We start from the raw sequence: 16,935 nt of genomic DNA on the forward strand, positions 1-16,935 counted from the left end.
TTTTTTTTTCCAAAAGTTTTCAAGAAACTGATTACACGTCAAATAAAAAAATTAAAAAATTAATAGATTATGGTTTTAATTTCGAATCAATTGGAAGATATTAAGTAAGAATAAATATATTATAATAAAGATGAGGTTAGGATACCATAATGATTCTATTGGAATATCCAACTGTTTTAAGTATTGCTGTAGACTTTTATGTCATTACACGCAATGATAATCAAATAATAATCATAAAAATTTTTCAATTTACCTATTAAGTAAATTTTTGTTTTTTCTTTCTGTTAAGGACGTAAGCGTGATCAAATAAAATAAAATAAAAATACGGTGTGTATAATAAAAACCGTTTTGATAAAATAGTATCACAATTAAAGTTAAAATAAAATAAAAACAAAATATTGTTAACCATAAGAAATAGCCATAACCCTTAAAGACATTATCATTATATATATATATAATATAATATGTATATATACACACATGTGGTTTTTATATAAGTATAATAGAGCTGTAATGATATTTGTACAATAAAAATAAAATAATAAAACAACAGAATATCTATATGAATCGTTCAACATAAACATAAATCCTATAAGACTTTAAATAATAATAATATAAGCTAATAAGTGTCGTTAAAAATGTAAAACTCGTTTAATACAATGTATAATACGAACAATAACGCTAAAAGTATTAATATAATATGTACGAAAACGTAGTGATAACACAATTTATTTCGAAAATAATTCATTCCTCAACGAGGTCATAATAATAATAATATTTCACCACCTAAAACTTTAAATGTGTTGTGCATTATTCACAATAAATACAACGATTACAATAATAATAATAATAATAATAATATAAACAGAACACGCCGCGTATTACGTGTATAATAATCCTACTACTACTAATAATAATAATAACAATAATACAAATTTACTTATTAAAACAATATACTCTAATATCATGCGTATCAATCGCGAGTGTGTATAACAATAATAATAAAAATAATAATTATGTTCATGACGGCGAAACATAATATTATAAAATAAACGGGTTCGGGACAGTCGTCGTGTCCGTCGATTATCGTCTTAATACGTTCTGAGACAATTTTTTTTATTGAAACATGGTTTAAAAATAACAAAAAACATTTGGGCTTGTTTTACGATTTCGTCTTGAGCCCCTATCAATGCATATCCACGTCGTTTTCGTCTTCGCCCGACTTCGGCTCGTCGCGATTGTTCTCTACCACGTCAATCATCTCTTCGTCATCGTCGTCTCTTTCGCGATGTTCCGTTTTCACGCTCACTTCGTCCCCATCTTCCTCCACTTTGATCGGATTCTCGGTCCGTTCGCATCCGTCCAAAGGCCGCTTTTCCGCGTTACCGTTAACCGCGCATCCGCTCATTTCCTGTTTGACGTCCATCGTTTCCGATCCCGCAGGCGGTGCATCCGTTTGTGGTTGCCGATGGTGATCGTACACGTGACACTGTAAGTCGGTTTGTGTCAAAAAGCTCTGATAGCACTCGGCACACTTGAACGACAGTTTTTCGCAGATGGACATAAGTTTGTTTTGGTACTTGTAAAAATTCATCTGAAAGTATAAACGTTGCGAACATTTAATTTTTTAGCAATAAATAACCAATACGCGTGTAATTTATAATTAGTTCAAGCAATAGGGAAAACCTCATCGGGTCGTATATATATATATATACTCACGTTGGCCAGGACGTCCTGTCCCTGGTGCTCGAGCGTGTGCCTGTCCAGTTCGGCGGTGAAGAAGAACTTGGCCTGGCACCCGGGCCTGGGGCAGTCGTACGGCGGCGTTTCGGCCGAGTGGTCGACGGTCATGTGCGCCTGCAGTCCGGTGGGCGCGGTGAATATGGCCGAACACAAGTAGCACGTGAACGCTTTGCAGCCGGCAAACGTGTGCTCGATCAGGTGAGTCTGGAGACTGTTGGTCGTGGGCAGCACGCACGGGCAAAGGCCGCACTCGATGCCGTCCACGGAACCGTTGAGCGTGGCCAGGTGCGTGCCCAGGTGAATCGTGGCTTCCTGCTGCGATTCGAATCCGATCTGCGTGCCAAAACCAAATTAATTAGTTTAAAAAAAAATGAATAAATAAATAAATAATAATAACGTCATTATAGTACGACAATAATGCGTCACACTGCAGGGGTGGGTGCACTATACGTCATCGTTTGTTGATATACTATTACGGTCGTATCGCATTGGGTATGAGCATAGTGTTTCACGTCGTGTACCAAAACCTGTTTTTAATCCTTAACACTCCACTTTGAAACCCTACGCGATTACGATTCAACGGTGGTGGAAACGTTCTCGTACTCGTAAATTAGTGCTATAGGTACACCCGCCAATCGTCTGCCGTACTGATAATATTGTTTGGAAATTAAGTCGTTGGCGGTGGGACATACCGAACATTGATTAAATATAAATATAAATTTCCACGAAAATCTGCTTAGTGCATCAGCATGTGAATAACACGATTCCGGCGATACTCGACCTGCTTAAAAATTAATTTGGTCTTCCCACGGTGTAATATTTGACGTATATGCCCATTTAGTGTTTATTTTAATATACGCATAACCCGTAAAGTACCTGGCACTAAGATGAACTGGACGAGTATGCATGAGGTGATGTTTAGATTTTATTATATAAATTGTTATTTTGAAACGATTAAAATTCCAAAGTCGAGTGTTGTAAGCGCGAACCTTGTATTGTCAATTTTACGCGTAACACACAACTATAACGATCCCGGTGTCATAACAGTCGTCGGTGCACAGCCGTACCGAAGTGTTTTTTGTTTCCGGGGTGCTTTAATGACGAAATCACATACAATGTGCGAGAGTTTGTTTCGAACTTACCTTGCACTTGAAACAGTGAAAAGGTTTCCTGTGGACGGTGGTCAGGTGGTGTTGCAGAGCGCCGAAAGCGTCGAACGCCGCACCGCAGTCAGGACATCGTTCCGCCGCACTGTTTCTGGTCGGGTTGCAGCCGTCGCACGGAGACGACGCTGACCGCTTGTACCGGTTGCAGTTGCCACACACGGCAGGAGATTCTTTGACTCGGGACAGGTGATAGTGTACGTGCACCTTCACTTCGATGTCTGAAACGAGCGTTTGCCTGCATATTATGCACGACGTGGGGAACGCCACTTGGCCGCTGTTCGCGTTCGCCGGGTTGCAGTGTTTCTGGAGATGTTGATGGAACTGATCCTCGTTATCAATGATCATTTTGCAGTGACTACACACGGTACTCGTAGCGACCTGTGCAGAAAAATATTTATTTATTTATTAAAGTTCAAGAAGAATAATATACAATAGATATAATATTTTACTAATAGATTATTACCAAAAATTACTCTAAATTGAGGTGGAAAGTTGTGTCGTACAGTAAGTGTACACTTATTTTATTTTATTATACTAAGTAACAATAAAAAAGAAAAATTATAAGAACAAAAAATGAAAAAAAGTCAAATTCATTTGATTTAAAATAACTGAATATAAAGAAGGAGGTGGTTTCGACGACATAGCTGACCTGTTATTACGCGTTTATATTATTATGAAATGACCTTAATTTTATTCATTACACTTATTGACTAATAAATATCAAAATATATTATACGTAAAAAATTGGTTTCGTTTGTATCTACTAAAATTCACAATTACGTGAAATATAGGTTACAAAAATATAGTAAACAACAGGTGGATAAAGGTCAAGGGCGCAATTAGAATGTATACATCCAACGGTAAAATATAAATTATGAGGGTGAGAGACGGCAACGCACACACTCTACCTGATTTATAACATCATAAAAAATGATATCCAATATAATAAAAGCATAATATTTTACTCGTTTATTTCAATATTTTTAGATATAGATTTATAATCAACCTAATTGTTTTTAAAACTTTACTACGTTAATGCTAATCGTTTATTGACATTTGACACCCTGTAAGAGTGTTCAATTTTATCGATGCTAATTTATTATTTTCTGGTTCTAAATACATCTATTCCAGTGATCATTTTTCTCAACCATCTGTACCCCATAATATTATGCTAATGATATAAATATCTAATTTCACGTATAATAATTATTAAGATTTGGCCTGATTTTCAATAGCCAATAATACTGATTTACTTCAGCTACTAAGATATACATACCTTGCAATGAGTGAGTTTATGTTCGGCTAAGCTGATTGCGGACTGATAAATTTCGTCACAAATATTGCACTTGTGTTTTCCGACGTTTGAACCGTGTTGTGAATGCGTCTTCATGTGGTTCTCCAATTCAGTTCTCGATTTGCAGTTTTCGTTACAATATGCGCAATGTAAGCTCACCTGCAACGAGCGTTTGAAAACGGAAGGTAAAATTTGGTTTTTTTTTTTAAAAATCACCTAATTAATTAATCAATTTGGGTTATTATCTCACTTTTGTCGAAAGATTCGTAGGTTTCACCTGGTGCATTGTTCTTTTGTGGGCAATCAAGTCCAATTCGTTTCGAAAATCATTTTTCTCACATATATCACAAGCGTTCGTGCCGTTTTCCGCCGGATGTTTACCGCCGTCCGCCGTCCTGGAAATGTACGTGGGTGACGTACACATGGAATTTGGCGATTCCCTGTGGTTCCGGTTGAGGTGACTTAAAATCTGTAATCATAAGCAATGTATCGTCATTAATGATCGGCGTCCGGCCCCCAATCCAACAGCGTACGGCTCAGCGACTTACACTCGAACTGTGATGCGTTTGTATGTGTCTGTCCAACAAGAACTCGATGTGGAACGCTTCCGAACAAAATTGGCATTGGAATTGTTTGGAGTGACTAGCTAAATGTTGTTCCATATCGGATTGCGTGTTGAACGTAGCGTGGCATACCAAACACCTAAGCATCTGAAAAGAACAGAAACGGACGAACATCGTTTTAATATCGAAACACACCGCAGACTCGTATTATTATTGGACAGTGCGACACGTTAAGCCGTAAAATCGGGGGGAGGGGTAGACCTGAAGCTTTATAAATTATAAAGACTCACCAAATTCGCTTGGACCGGCGGAGGTGATCTCGCGGAATAATGGGCGTTGCGCAGATGATCGATGAACTCTATTTCCGTTTGGAACAGCGGCCGGGACAGCCCCGTGCAGTTGTTGCAGCGGAACATCCGGTGTTCGCTGCCGTGGTTCATGCTGAAGTGCACCTTCAGGGCCGACTTGGTCGGGAACACTTCTTTGCACAACATGCACCGGTAAAAGTTCTGCGCGTGAGTTTCCATCAGGTGTTTCTGTACGTGTTCGGACGTGGCGAACGACGTGGAACACTCCTGGCACGAGTACTCGGCGGCGGCCATGAGAAAGTGACCGATGACGTGCTGCTGATAGTCTTCGAAGTGCGCGAACGTCAGATGGCAGTGCGGACACGGCAATTGGATCTTGTTGTTGTTGGCGTGAATGCTGTTGTTGTTGTTGTTGTTGACGCTGGAGACGCCGATCTGCGAGGAAGGTCGAGCCGCGGTCGATTGCAGCTGCTGATGTTTGCCGTCATAAGCGTTGTGGCGTTCTTGTTTTATGTGACGCTGGTCAGCCGCCGACGGATCGCGGCTCGGCGACGAACGGGACTTTTTGCTGGTCGCGTGGTTCCGCTGGTCGTCGGCCGACTTGTGCTTGCCCGACGAGGAGTGATGGTGTTTGCCGCCGCCTCCACCATGCTTGGACGACGACAGCGACAAGTCTGTGGGACCCGTCTGGACGGTTTCTTCGGGCAACAAACCACCGCCCGACGTCGAGTGTCGTTGGAGGTGGTTGTGGTAACCGTTCGCCCCGGTTATTACCGGCCAGTTGTACAAGGGCATCACGCCACCTGCGCCTTTGCAGCCGTTGGTGTTGTTGTTGTTGTTGCTGTTGCTGCTGTTGTTGTTGTTGTTGTTCTGTATGTTGTTGTTGAGGACGGAACTCAGATAGTGGGCGGTCGTAAAGTGTTTCTGTAACGAAGTGACGGACGGGAATTGGCTCAAGCACAATCGGCACGAGTACGGGGGCAGTGCCAGGGCTGGTGAATCGGCAAAGTTTAGCCACGGGAACGCGGCTGCCGGCGGTACGGCCGAGAAGACGTCCTCTTGCGGCTTGCCGTTGACGATCGCGGCTGTGGACAAGCGAAATCCGACGATTAGATAAGACCGAACTATATCAATATACCTTAAAGCTCGGGTTTCGGCGACTTACAGTGTTTGGTCTGGAAGTGCTGTTGCAGTGCGTCCATGCTGGACACTTCTTTGGTGCAGTACATGCAAATGTACTGGTTAGGCGTTTTGGGCGGTGTCGAACGTTTCGAGCTCCGGGAGTTGGACGACAGTTGCTCGCCGAGATGATGAGTAGCAGTGTGATTCTGTGTACATAGGAACGATTATAGTGGTTGTCGAAAGATGTCGTAAGGCGTAGGAGGGGAGGGGGGGGTTATCACTAAATAAACCGTTAAAACGGAGACCTAAGGATATGTCAGTCAAAATATTATAGTTACAGATATATTTCAATATTGAAAACTCGTACTTAAAATTAACACGGTTTATTATTGCATATTTTAAATTTAAATGTTTTGTACACGGATAATAGTTATAACTTATAACTTATAAGTATGATATCGATAAACCGTCGTATACCTCAGTTTTAAAAAGCACTCTAAACATTCTACATTTGAAGGGCTTACAAATGTGTTTTATATTCATACAGTACCATCTAGCGGTGATCGCGTCCAACAAATAAAATACTGAAAAACACTAAACGCAACTTTCTAGTATTTACGAGTAGAGCTTTCATTCAAACTTCAAAGTGATAATATTTTGTAAAATAAAGAAACAATTCAAACATTTTATTTATAAGATAAAAATATGTGAACGTATTTCACGTTTTTCCAGTTGCATAATAATTATGTTAATTTATTATCTTGGTGTCTAATATAATCTAATAATATCGCTTCATGAATTAGATATAATAATTTATTGGATCACATTATTTTTTTTCAGATAAGTTATAGCATCTTTTTTTATGAGCTTTTATTTACTTAAATATTGGACGATGTTTGTACCTTATACCTACAATGTTTTTTTTATATTATAAAATGAGTTTTTGAAAAAAAAATTGTGGTTTCGATTTCGGTCGATAAGTTACTTTGTTGTCCTCTTTGTTTTTTACCCAGTTTTTACCACTGGGTACCTAAACAAAAAAAAAATATCATGATCCACGATGCAATATGCTTATTCTATTCGTAGATAACCAAATTTAATTCGGTCTGAAGGTATTCGTACTGAAAAGTTCAATTAACCGGTATAACCTTTAGACCGAAGGGTGTTCTACCTAAATAATAAAGATAACACTATAAGACTATTACAATAAATGGGTAAAGGAAAATCTTTTTCGGAAATCGCATACGGGTATAAACGGGTTTTTCAACCTCGTGTAAATTCCATAATGTTTATCAGTCGCGAAGAGAGTCGATCGGGTGTCGTGGTGGTAAGGGAGAAAAGTGACGGGGTAGACGTCTGATGTCGGGGTGGAAAGCGGACGGTAGAATAAATACATTTCATTGGGTACCGACCTGAAGCTCGTCGGGTTTACGGAATATCTGAGTGCACTGTAGACACTTGTACGAGGGGCCGGATATCTGCGGTGAGTTGGCCCGTTCCGCAGCCCGTTTGTGATGGTTCTGCATGTGTGACGTTAGCGCGGCCGCCGTGCTGTAACCTCTGTTGCAAACCGTACACTGGAACGGTTTTTGATTGTCGTGCGTTTTCATGTGGATCTTCAGGTGATCGCTAGTTTCGCACAAATAAACAATAATTATAATAATGGGTATAAAAATCATCATAATATATAACGTCAACAGTAGGTAGTGGAATCGCGCATAATACTCGTATTATATTTTTGGTCGATAGTGTGTTATTTTCTATACATGGGTATTTTATACGAATCGTTTTTCGAATTGGTGTTGGTGAAGACTTTATAGTGATGTGCTCGGATTTGAAAAAAAAAAAACAAAACAAAAAAATTGTATAATTCATCATAGGATTGTGCGCGCGTGCGTGCGCACGTCAGCGTGTGAGGACACACGTCTTCTTAGTTCAACGTACTTGCGGCCACACGTCCACTCGGCGACGGTGGCGGTGGCTGCACACAATAGTTTGTTAGCACATACCTATATACCGTGTATATTATATATACGCGAGCGCGGAGACGCGCGAGCGCCGACGATAATATTCTTTAGCATTGTATTCGGGAGCACGTCTGCATGACATTTTTTGGGTGGGCGTGCTTATATATATACATATGTGCAGGTATGACGTATTATATTGTGTGTGTGTGCATTTTGTCCGTTCTGTTTGACAAGTTCACGACCGTATACACAGCATGTACTTATGTACCTGTGTGTGTGTGTGTGTGTATTATACGTGTGTCTCTCCCCGTGGATAATTGTCGGACGCGTGGCCATCGGTAATTACGTGGAAAAAAATAAAAAAATAAAGAAAATAACCTATTGAATTCGGCGAGAATATTATAAGTCAACTAGGTACCAAATATCTTTATACGACGTACGTGACTATGAATTCACAATGGAAAACCGTGCGCCGTAGTCGCGGCGCGTCCGTATATACATATAATGTTATGTGTTATATTATATTATATGTATGTGTGTGTGTGTGTGTGTGTTATTATGTGGTCGCCAGTCGATACGGACAAGTCTCCGATAAATATATATATATGTAATGTATAATAATATATGATATAGTCATTACGTTCGGAACACACATAATATTATACACATATAAACGCACGCGCACGTCTCGCTGCAGGTACAGGTACTCACCTCCTTGAAAAAGCATGGTCACATTGAGTACACTTGTACTTCTTGTCCCCCGTGTGTAATTTCACGTGCCGGTCTCGGCTGCGCTTGTGTTTGAACAGCCTCCGGCAGAATTGACACTTGAACGGCATTGATTCTCCATGAGTCTGAAATCAAACAACGAAAAATAAAAACCGTCACTATACAATTATATAGATATATAATATGTACTATTGTTGTTGTTATCATCGTGGTCATCATCATACCGTCATCGTCGTAGTGATATATGTAATACACACGACCGTTGCACCGAACTCTCGCGGCCGGGCGACCAGTTTCAGCGGGATATAAACGATCAATTATTTGTATAATATAGTCGGATAATCGTATTGTCGATGAGGTCTCGATTAAAGATATTTTAGTTGGACCGTTATAAGTGCTATTATATTGTATTAGTAGGTAACCAGTTTACAAATTTTGCGATTGACTGTTTTTTATAATATGATCTAAATATCTAATGATTTTGTATAACGTTTCATCTTTTTTTTTAAATGCTACATCGTAGTATTATTATAATTATATATTAATATATCTGCTAAATTACAAAATGTCTGCTCTGTCAGATTTTCCATAGAAAACCATGTAAAGTGACCTAAAACTATCAGTCAGTGGACGATTATTTTTTCTGTCAACTGCCACCACATTAACCTATGGGGTAGGGCACAAAGGCGTCTCTCCTTCCAACTTTGACCATGCTTATTTATGATTCGATCAAAATATCAAACACTGTAGTTATTTAGTCTAAACACTGTTTATAAATATAGATATTATGTTACTACCGAAAACGTATCGTATACAGTTAAACAAAGTGTATATTTTCTAAACGGTGATTATACATATTATGTAAATATTTGGGTTTTTATGTGCCCCTTCCCATTATTTGTTTCTAAATACGTCCCTGGTCCACAGGTATAATATAGTCTGGACGGTTTTATTGTACGCGGTCAGAACACTAGGATGGCCCTGGCATTCGGGTATGATACACAACGATGATAATGTATACACGACGCGTGTAATTGGCGAGTATGGTGGTTTATAGTGTTATTGTCGTGCGTATTGTCCGGAGAAGTTTTTAAAATTCAAACTGCGATTTCATATAACGAAGCGCAAAAGTTTTTCATTTTTCGTCGGCGTCCGGCACCGATGACCTTACGACGTCCGCGTCGTGTGCGAATTTTACTGATGTCATGGACGCGGGTTTAAGATTTAGATCGCGAACGTCGCCATGCCAGTGATAACTTCAATATTATTATGCGCACTGTACGTTCGACGCGTTTGACCGGTCGGGTACAAAAATTGAGAGTAATGGGTACCGCAAAAACGTGTTTTCTTTTTGTTTTTTTTTTTTTTATTATAATGCGTATATACATTGTATACAGTACGTTTGGGTGAGATTTTATAACGTGACCGGACAAATATCATTATTGGCATACTTGAAATACTATGCGGCATGCGAGACTTACAAAATGCATTGTTCTTATATACTTTTAATATCTAGTAACCAAAATTACGGTTACGAATTATAAATTAAAAACGGTATGTTAAAATCTTTAGGGATTGTTTAGAAATTTATGAAAATAAATTTTTTCGAATAATTCCACATAGATTGCTTAAAATCTAAGTCCGCGTGGAATATATCATATATTTTTAAACGTGTTCACAATTTTAACTTTGTATTTTAAATCATTTTTAGATTTTTAATTTTCCGATTCTCAGTTGACGAAAATAAAACTTATTTGAACTGTACTTTAGGACTGTGATGGCTACATTATATACTATTGAGAAAGTCCTGAAAATAACATTTTTAGAACACCGTTAATAATTGATAACACTCCGTTTGTATCCACAGACATAAAACCCGAGCACTGTTTTCACCCGAAAAGACACTTCTCGGAAAAACATAAGTAAAAATCAATGATACACTATATTGCTCGGTTGGCAGAAGACCTGAAGGAGAACAAAACAGGTGAAACAGTGATGACTGATGACGACGTGACGATTGGGTTTTTATTTTAAGATTAATCGATAGTATTATTGTTATTCTACTCGCGCGCCGGATTTGGGTCGCGCGGTGAAAAGCGCGGTGACGAGAGCACCTGTTGTTGTCGACGCCGCAGCTGCAGGTGCGACTCGGTCCACGACGTCGCACGTCGGCAGCTAACGTATATACCCACCGAAACATAAATGATAAATATATACGTATAGTTGCCTATTATTATTATTTCAGTTTTTTTTCAACTATACCACGTCGACGACGGCGACGGTGACCGCCTGCACCGCCGCGGATTCTGGGCACGCGCCCATCCGGCGAACCGCGTCCGGCGAGGGGGGAAAACGACTTTAAACTCGATTACACACGCACACTTACGGAATCACACGCGCGCACTTTGTACAAGACATCGCAACCGCGCGTTTCGAGGTCCACCACCACCACCACCACCTGTCGGCAGATGGGTATCTACAATAATTGTTATTAGTGCCGAGCCGAAGGTGTCTTTGACGGCGTCGGCGGCGCGTTTTATTTCGGTTCCGTATCTGCTGCTACGTACGGCTCTTGTACGCACACGTTATACGATAATGTTATATTATAAATGTAACGCGTCGTAGATGACGGCTGTAAAATATCGTATACATTATTATGTATCTAATATCAAATATGTCGTGGTACATACGTGCGTAGGCGCTTATTTTCCCGACCGTGTGACCCAAACGGTTTTTACGTGTTTTATATCGTGCACGTAGGTATATTATATATATATATATATATATTTATGTATATTACGAATTTTATTTCTTCATCTCTAGCCGGCTTGTAATCGTACCGTGAATTTAGTCTTCGCGCGCGCGAGTGATGAAAAAAAAAAAAGAACGTGACGTCTTTTGGGAGCCGACGGCGATCCGCGGTTTACTCTGAGACGGTACGACGACGGACCTTAAGACTTCGCACGTCTGAGATAAAAAAAAAATCACTCGCGGAACGCGTTTATGGGACCATTTAATTCGGTATCCTACTTGGCCCCCACCCCACCAAAGGAGGTTTGTCGGAAAAAATGTGACAAAGACGTCTCTCGCGTTTATACTTGGTTTGCAGGACATTAGTCGTTTGTTTTTGTTATCACCGCGAGATAGTTGAACCACTGTGGCCACTCCACGTGCTGCACGTGCAGCAGCACTATATATACATAAAATGTATGTATAATATATAATGTGTTGTATGATACGTCTGCGATTAAAAATTTAAAAAGAAAATAGTCGTGATTTATTATTTTTACAACATATATTATCCTACCCAACTAGGTGTGAAGAAGGAAAATAAACGTTTAGGTACATATTATCTGCAAGGGTACTTTTTTGGCCAATTGCTATACGGTAGCAGAATTTTTGTTAGCTTTTTGAAAAACATTTTAAATATCACTTGAAGGGATTCATAACTGTCTGTTTAACCAATTTTCATGATTAAAAGACCTATTTCCAACTTATCGATAACAAATCGATCTAATTAAATCATATAGATTTTGAAAACAATTTTTTATTCCGTAGTGTCTTGTATCATTTATATTCTACTGATAATTTCTAAACAAATAAAAATAATCAGTTCAAAATTTGATTTTAAAATATAAAATGTATACATTTATAAAAATAATTTTAAATACATTTTTATTAATCATACAGCTATGGTTTAAAAATTAATTTAAAGATTCCTTATATGTTGATATTCTGGAATTAAAAAAAGAAATATATACAATTATCAATCGACCTAAATTTGTTTGTACGAGAGTATGAAACAGACACATCGTCTACTATATTCTATAATGCTTTGGTTTTTTATTTTTCCAACATTATTGGCACGATTACTTGTACCAGAGTTTCTAAGCATCTAACTACCTAAGCACCATCAAAAATCATCATGAAACTAATATTTTTAATCTTAAATTCCGAGCAAATTTACACCGTTCCTCCTAAAATCATTTTTCTTAATTGTGCCCATATATAAACCAAAGTGTACATTAGTTTTTCAATTAGTTTTCTTTATATCGCTTCCCTGTAAAATGTAACATAATAATACCCTAACGCGTATATAGCGCACACTACATATACACTGACATAATCACCATAACCCCGAGAAACTAAAATTATTACCAAGATTTAACAGTTGACTAAAAAGTTTTACCATACAAGTTATGACTGGCTGACTACACTATTAAAGCGTACTACTTTGGGGAGAACTTTAATGTATAATCATACAGTAGGTACCTATATAATAAAAGCACAAAGTCTCATAAACGACGACAGACTGCAGCGAATTTATAATTGTATTATTTTGTTGGTTTGATGCGTTTTTACGATTTTATCGACGTCTAAAAATTTCACAAATTTATGGCAAACGAAAAATCATAATAGATACTGTATTATACAGTATGCATGTAATTATTTTAGTGTATTATAATGTGTTTATATATAATTATAAGTCTAAAGTATATTGTCATATTTTTACAATAACGTTTGGCTTTCACAGTTTTCCGTCGGTCCGCTTTCTACAAACAAAGTAGAAAAAATTAGAGCATGATAATATCAATTGAGCGATTTCTTTCACGTGATGTTGGTGCAATATGACGATTTTACGACCGTTTTCGTGGATTCTGTTCCGACTCGCGATATTATGTAAACAGTGTGACACTGTTAAACACACACAGCTATTAGGAACGTTATGAAGAGCAGTGACGAGTTTTTATCTATCAACGAATTAACGAGAATATCAAATCGAAAATCGAAATATACTAATATCATATGTCTTATGCCTACACGTTTATATACCTAACTATTTATTTTACTCATGTTAAACATTACAATTAAGACTGAACAGTAAACTAATAATTCTTAGAATTAATATTAGTACCTATACAATATTATAGAGCATTGTGTGCTCCGCGGAAATGTATTCTTATATTGTTTATAATTTATGTTTATTCGTATACAGCGTATTTGAAATATACAGTTTAATCAGAAACATCTTTCATCATATAATATAATGGACATGCGTGATGAATAATGATTAATGATTTATCAGATTATATGAGTATAAATAATGCTTAAAAATTTGACAAAAAAAAAAAAAAATAGTTATTGAGAACGTTTATTAGCTATACACCTTGCATAATTATTGATTACAATTTTACGTTTAAATATTTTGAACCATTTTTTTTAACAATTTTATAAGAGGTCTACATTGTCTACAATACATGTATGAAAATGTGTTTAATAAAATACAACTATCGTTCGACTTTGAAGCGTGTAAGCACTATAATATAATAATAATACGTACGACTCATTCGATGCGGTATGTTTATCAGTTTATTTATGATTTTTTTTTTTTGCATCAGGGCGATTTTGATTTAATTTGAAACGCATTCGAACGTTTTGGCGGATCTCGCTGAAATCACTAGCAATCAAATAAACACGACATCGTTTTATCGCAATTATTCACAATAGTAAAACACGATTTTACTTATACTATTACTAATTTTTATACGGCGGTGGTTACTTCTCATCGTTTTCGTGTTCGTGTAATAAATATTATGATAAATAGCGCACAAAGAGACGCATCTCTTGTGCCCGTCTATTGTCTTCGCATCATAGTTATAATATTATACATGCTGTATTGCTGTACAGCAGTGTATATGTATATATATATAGAACACGCGTATAATATTTTATCGTGGAACTGTCCTCGCGATCGCATAATAAAATAATAGTGCCTACTTAATGTTATCTAGCCTACGATAATGTGTATTATACGTTTAGTGTGTGGCGGCGGTAAAACGGACCTCAAGAACAGAAATTCGTGTGAACCACTCGACTTAGCGAGTGGGGGGGGGGGGGGCGCAACGAGGGGGACGCGGACGTGATGGCATCGGGTCCGGCAATAATATGTCACCGCCGCCGCGATCGTGTCGACGGGTCAGTTTTTTTTTTTCGTCCCCTTCGGCGGCTTGCGAGCGCGTACAAGCACGCGTATATAAAAATAAAAGTAAGGCTCCGGGCGATAAATAAAAATGTGTATACCTACGTGAAACCAGTTTTCGAGCCCATTTACAAACAAACAAGGACGCCGCGCGAGAGCACCAACCACCCAGGGGCGACGGCAGTGGCGGCGACGATGACGATGACGAGTGACGGACGTGCTCCTTCGTCTCGTCGCCGCGGTGGCAGAGCGGTACGCGGAGAGTGCGAGTGACGGAGACCGAACGGAATATAATATAATATAATATCAATTGTTGCCGTTTCCGTCCGCAGATGCTGCACATTGCTGCAACTTTGGCACCGCCGTTCTCCTCGTGCGCATTAGAAACGCATTACAGGTTTATATGTACCTATATACATATAGGTATATGCACGACGTCGTTATGTGCACCGTCGTCCAACTAGACTACTGTTCTTATGTGAAGATTTTTTTTTCCTCTTCAGTTTTTTTTTTTTTGACATTCAATCGGTTTGAGATAATATTATACGATACGAATATACACAGAGTTCTTCTCTTGTCTGTCATATTATTATATAGATCAATCGTGTCTGCGCAAAATATTATACGCGTTATTATTATACATGTAGGTACGGGAATCGTAAAACGCAAACACGTTTCGTATACAGAATAAAAAATACACCCACGCCCACGCGTTATTGAGGACATATATATATATATATATATATTTAAGTATGTATCATGTAATACCAATAATCGTATCGTTTTTCCTTGAATTCCGATGGAAGACAAATACGTTTAAGAGCGATTTGTGCAACAGTACTTTTTGTTTGTTACAAACGAAAACAAAAAAAAAAATACAGTCACGGAAGTGTGTTTGAGCAATGACAAAATTGTTTTTGTGTTTCATCGCATCTCTCGATCTTAGAGTTAGGATAATAATATAAACGGTGACAGCACGAATGTGTATAAGTATAATATTGTTCTCTTTAAACGAATATATGATATGTTTTTGACGACCATCCTATTTGCTCGAGGACCACCCGAGTTACCCACCAGGGAACCCGCATTGGACTTCCATATATTAAAAAACGGAACACATAATAATTATACACAGGTAGACCTCCAATAGTCCACCCGAGTAGTAATTATATTAATTATAATTCTGTAATCCTAAACGATTGAAATATGATTTTTTATATATTGATTTTAAAATATGCTGTGAGTATAATAAATATTGTGAACAATTTTTATTTTTCATTATAAACTATTTCTATACATTGTTTTAGTAGCCATTGTTTTTAAACAGTTTCCTACTATTATAATTAAGTATAGTAAAAATAATTATGATATGCATATGTTTATTTTTCATAGTTAATATTTTTACTATATGTTTTATTCGCATAACATTTTTATTGATTTTTAACTATATAAAAAACATTATTTATTTAAATGTTTAAGTAACTTAAGTGCTCCTTAGGTAACCTAAACAATTTATGTATTTTTGTAAAAATGGATGTCTTAAATGTATATCGAATATAGAAAGTAAACAAATAACAAGTAGTTATGTTACAAGCACTAATTTATAGGTGAGCATCTGAATGGAACGGTAGCTCTTTAAATAAAATACTACAAAAGAATTTAATGTTATTTTTTTCTTTTAAACGGGTTTAAGTGACTTCCCAAAGCTAGTACCTAATCTAACTTATCAACAAACACGGTGTCAATTTTAATAGTTACATACTATATAGAAAGATGAGTTGTAGGTATATTAAAATTAAATCCTCAAAGACGAGTTAGTCGATGTCAAAATACCTATTTGCATTTTTATCGAGATATCTGACAACCATTATTCAACATTAAATTTTTTTTTTCTTGATCGATCAATAATATTTAAATTACCATATCGTATTTTACCCATTAGTGGCTATAATAATATTATCAAATATTTCGTTAACATTTTAAATCCAATAAAATTATAATACATTACAGGTTTCAGTTAAGTTATGAACTTAAGCTTTGATTTAATTGAAATTCTAGACGTA

The 16,935-nt window shown here is 37.4% G+C and overlaps 1 protein-coding gene across 3 annotated transcripts in view; it reads right to left on the reverse strand.

The window, feature by feature from the left end:
• Positions 1-323: 323 nt before the first annotated feature.
• Positions 324-16,935, reverse strand: part of LOC114126172 (zinc finger protein 521) — a 113,485-nt gene continuing 96,873 nt past the window's right edge. For all 3 annotated transcript variants that reach the window (XM_050199676.1, XM_050199675.1, XM_050199678.1), the window contains 10 exons: positions 8,875-9,017; positions 7,609-7,825; positions 6,240-6,402; positions 5,057-6,159; positions 4,752-4,913; positions 4,454-4,672; positions 4,186-4,362; positions 2,886-3,287; positions 1,720-2,076; positions 324-1,594 (listed from right to left, as the gene is read on the reverse strand). In XM_050199676.1, coding sequence (XP_050055633.1) covers positions 1,187-1,594; positions 1,720-2,076; positions 2,886-3,287; positions 4,186-4,362; positions 4,454-4,672; positions 4,752-4,913; positions 5,057-6,159; positions 6,240-6,402; positions 7,609-7,825; positions 8,875-9,017 — 3,351 coding nt within the window. In that variant the 3' untranslated portion in view covers positions 324-1,186. The remainder of the gene's footprint in view (positions 1,595-1,719; positions 2,077-2,885; positions 3,288-4,185; positions 4,363-4,453; positions 4,673-4,751; positions 4,914-5,056; positions 6,160-6,239; positions 6,403-7,608; positions 7,826-8,874; positions 9,018-16,935) is intronic.

This window comes from Aphis gossypii, chromosome 2 (genome assembly GCF_020184175.1).
Source record: "Aphis gossypii isolate Hap1 chromosome 2, ASM2018417v2, whole genome shotgun sequence".
NCBI classification, from domain to species: Eukaryota; Metazoa; Arthropoda; class Insecta; order Hemiptera; family Aphididae; genus Aphis; species Aphis gossypii.